Source organism: Lactuca virosa, chromosome 9 (genome assembly GCF_052849685.1).
Source record: "Lactuca virosa cultivar CGN04683 chromosome 9, Lactuca_virosa_CGN04683_v6, whole genome shotgun sequence".
Lineage (NCBI taxonomy): Eukaryota > Viridiplantae > Streptophyta > Magnoliopsida > Asterales > Asteraceae > Lactuca > Lactuca virosa.
In genome coordinates this window covers 286,481,447-286,486,037 of record NC_136434.1, presented here as the reverse complement: position 1 = coordinate 286,486,037, position 4,591 = coordinate 286,481,447, and the positions used below count along the sequence as shown (strand labels likewise).

The window sequence follows — 4,591 nt, the reverse complement described above, 5'->3', positions numbered from 1 at the left end:
AGGAATATCAATAATTGCCTCGCCATCATTCAAACCACCAACTTTTCCTTCTCCTATATCCAAAATCCATTTTGCAAAAGTCGACGTTTCTTGAATATCAGATGTGAGAACAATTACCTCATGTTTTTTTTGTTAATGTTAAGACTTTGCAACTTGACCAAATATAAGAGGAACTTAAAGAAGCATTCACAATGTCTTGCTTGCTTCCATTAAGAACAACTGGTAGAATTTGTCTAAAATCGCCTCCAAAGACAATTGTTTTTCCTCTAAATGGAAGTTTTGAGTTTCCATGAAAATCACAACTCAATATATCTTTCAAATAACGATCCAATGCTTCAAATGCATGCTTATGAATCATAGGTGCCTCGTCCCATATAATCAATGATGTTTTTTTTTAAACAATTCGGCAACATCACTATCCGGTGCAAAAGAACAAAAGAAATCATCAGTAAGATTTAGAGGAATTATAAAGCGTGAGTGTGCTGTTCTACCTCCTGTTAGTAACAATGAAGCAATACCACTTGAAACAACATTTAAAACGATATCACCTTTAGATCTTATAGATGCAGATAAAGTCTTCCAAAGAAAAGTTTTACCGGTACCTCCATAGCCATAAACAAAAAACACACCTCCTTTTTTCTGTTTAACAGTTGTCATGATTTCATCAAAAACCGATCGTTGTTCAATTGTTAATGAATCAAGTAGTTGATGAGATTCTTTTTGTAGACTGTTCATATCATTAATCTAACTCCTCAGTAATCAAATGGTTGTTTGAAGAAGATACCGAATCATGATCAGGGTAAGGCATTCCAACAAAATCTTTAAGGCTTGAACTGTTTTGGAGTAGAAATTTTCAATCTCATATAGCGTCAAGTTTTTAAGTTGATCGTCATTAAGGGATAAACATATACAATTGCAGAGTTAATTATTAAAAGATAAATATAGACAATTATCACGTAATAAAAATAATGTGTATAAAAAAACTTTAAAATATTTATAAAAAACATTAAAATTTCAAATAATAATATATTTAGCATTTAAATAATATATAAGTAATGTATAAAATGTAAGGAATGACAAAAATAATAATACCTGGAGACTTTAATCTTATTCGTTGATTGTAGGGAATTCTATCAGATAAGTATTGCCAAGTATTTTTCCAAACATAACACACACTTATACATACACACATGTAGATTAAAAGATACACATACACACACTTGTAGAAATCGAGCATAAAAAAGAGAGCATTCCCTTTCTTATTTGACAAGAAATCAAACAACAATGAATAAATCGATCACTAATAAATAACGTTGAATGTCTAATGGTTTCAACCAATCTGTGATTGAATGGTTCCCGATTCTTCCTCGATCATGAATCGCTAAAAAAATTTAGGTTCTTAAACTGCATCAATGTATTCTAGATTAAATCTGATTTTTTTGCACTTCTCTGATCTGTGGTTTTTTTGTGCTTTGATTTCCACATGGAGGAGACGAACTCAAACAGATGTATGGTCGGAATCGAATTCGCCTAAGCATACACAATTCACTACAAATCAGCATCACTCACGCATGAGAAAAAAAAAAGTGAAGTATATTCGGAGATTGTGATATCGAAGATTGCTAGTTTAATAAATGTGTATTAAGCAACTCCATTTCTTTAAGGATTAGCCTAATTTCTTGTTGGGATTCAAGATGAGAAATTGTTACAGTGCTAAATCCACACTCAACTGATTGTATTTGTGTCTTGATGATTGGATTTTTTATAGTATTTGAGACATTTTCATCTCAAATCTAAGTAGAGATGGAGGTGGTTGAAAGTGGTGGTGGCAATCAGGGTGGTATTAATTTTTTGGAGGAGACGACATTTTTGTGTGTAACGACGTAAATTTCGAAAACAATTTTTCGTTTGTAAAACATACTTTCATTCATAAAATATCATAGTAATCCAATGTATCACATGTTATCACAATAAACAAATCCCAAGATCTCAAATACATCAATCCTCTCAGTGTGTACGGATCATGCCGGCGCCTTCCCACGGTCCTCACTAGTACCTGAAACACATAACACAACAACTGTAAGCATAAATGCTTAGTGAGTTCCCCAAAATACCACATACAACACGTACGCCACTCGAGGCTACAGTACGACCCTCCAGTCGATGTGTCTCAGCGGGACCCTCCAGTCCCGTAGCTCGTTGGACCCTCTGGTCCGGTCATAGCGCGTTGGACCCTTCGGCCCGGTCTGCATCGTTGGACCCTTTGGTCCGGTCTATATCGTTGGACCCTCCGGTCCGGTCTATACAATCACATAGCATACATATATCACATTGCACATAATCTCATACATACACATAGCACACAAGACCCTCCGGTCTACACATAGATACCACTCTAGATAATGTATAGTGAGAAGACTCACCTCGGGTAACTCGGATAACCTCGCACACGAATATACTGATCTATCCCCCGCCTAATCACATAAACAATATCCTTCAATAAATAATGGCTCCCAAAGGCTAGATTAAATCCCCTTCTAAAATCCCACAGAAGGGTAAAAGACCACTTTACCCCTCCCTGGCCCAAAAGTCCAATGTTGATCAAAACCCTAAAAGTCAACGAAAGTCAACGATCAAACTTGACCAGACTCGCCGAGTGCACTCGTGTGACTCGGTGAGTTCATGCGTGTCCTCTGACTCCTCGTATGCCTCACTCGACTCGTCGAGTGAACCTACCACTCGACCGGTTACCACTGGAAACGAATCGCGGGGCAACCCGACTCGACTCGTCGAGTCCCATTGTAAACTCGACGAGTTGCTTCCATGCTCTCACTCAAATGACCTTCTGAGGTCAGATCTGTTTCTCTAGCCTATAGATCTGACCTTCCCAAGCATGATAATCACGTAAAGGTTCCAACTTTAGGCCCATGCATCACACTATCATCTCTATATGCCAAAATATCCTTTAATATGATAACCTAGGCCCCAAAACTCATAGGGACTGCATAAAGCTAAAGGATAGGGACTCTCTGGACCTCTCAAGGTCCAGATCTGATAATATTGTCAGAAGGGAACATCATACACACTAGATCTCTACCAAAAGAGAAGAGAAGAAACCCTAGATTCATGAAATCTATTACTCAAACGAAGATGGACATGAATCCTTACCTCTTACAGCAGCTCTGAATGAAATGATGGAAGATTTGAGCCCCACAAGTCAGCCTAGCTCGAAATCCTTCCTTCCCTTTGCTAAAACACACTCCAAAATGATGGATTAGACTTCCTCTTGCACTACAAGCTTCTCTCTACTCTCTAGGGTTTCTCAGGGGAGTAGTGGCCGCAAATGAAGTCCATAAAGGCCTTTAAATAGGGCTCAGTCCCGCAGATTTAGGGTTTCTGCCTTCAGCGCAGACTCGTCGAGTCACCCTACCGACTCGCCGAGTCCATTCATTAATCCAGTCAGTGATTCGCGATCCTACTCGACGAGTCTAGGCACCAACTCGTCGATTCCTTCCCTCTAACTCAAAATAAATGAACAAAATAGAATACCTGGGAATTCGGATGTTACAATTCTCCCCCACTAGAATCCGACTTTGTCCTCGAAGTCTCGGTCGGCAAATAACTCAGGATGCTGCTTCCGCATCTCCAGCTCCGGCTCCCAAGTCAGCTCGGACCCCCTCCGATGTTGCCACTGGACCTGAACCAGAGGGACTTCCTTGTTCCTCAGAACCTTGATCTTCCGATCCAGGATCGCGATCGGTCTCTCAAAATAATTCAGGATCGCATCCACCTGAATATCCTCCAGCGGCACCACCGCCGACTCGTCTGCTATACGCTTCCTCAACTGAGACACGTGGAAGGTATCATGAATCCGGATCAACTCCGCAGGTAGCTCCAACCGATACGCTACCTTGCCCACCCTTGCGGTTACCCTGAACGGCCCAATGTACCGGGGCCCCAGCTTGCCCCTCTTCTTGAATCTAATCACTCATTTCCAAGGAGATACCTTCAGGAGTACGAAGTCTCCCATCTGGAACTCCAGCTCGGATCGTCGCCTATCCGCATAACTCTTCTGGCAGCTCGGAGCTGTCAACAACCTCTGTCTAACCTGTTGTATCTGCTCGGTCGTCTGAAGCACTATCTCAGTGCTGCCCATCACGCGCTGCCCTACCTCTCCGCAGCAAATGGGAGTCCGACACCTCCTCCCATACAACAACTCGAAGGGAGGCATACCAATACTCGAATGGTGGCTGTTGTTATAGGAAAACTCAGCCAATGGTAGGTATGTGTCCCAGCTTCCTCCGAAGTCCAACACACATGCTCGAAGCATGTCCTCGAGCGTCTGAATCGTCCGCTCACTCTGTCCGTCCGTCTGTGGGTGGTATGCAGTGCTGAAATGCAACCTCGTACCCAACTCCTCATGGAATTTCTTCCAGAATTTGGAAGTGAAACGTACGTCTCGATCTGACACAATCGAGATCGGTACTCCATGCCGCGATACCACCTCCCTCACATATAGCTCTGCCAGTCTCTCTGCAGAAGAGCTTTCACTAATAGCAAGGAAGTGAGTGTTGGATAAGGTGTCTAAGTC

The 4,591-nt window shown here is 41.5% G+C and overlaps 1 protein-coding gene across 1 annotated transcript; it reads right to left on the bottom strand.

The window, feature by feature from the left end:
- Positions 1-378: 378 nt before the first annotated feature.
- On the bottom strand, positions 379-735 carry LOC145140613 (uncharacterized). The gene has a single exon (XM_079074044.1). The coding sequence runs from the start codon at positions 733-735 to the stop codon at positions 379-381; it is 357 nt and encodes a 118-aa protein (XP_078930170.1).
- Positions 736-4,591: the final 3,856 nt, after the last annotated feature.

Excerpts from the sequence above, each read along its gene's own strand:
- LOC145140613 (XM_079074044.1), bottom strand. The coding sequence starts at position 735 with ATGAACAGTCTACAAAAAGAATCTCATCAACTACTTGATTCATTAACA.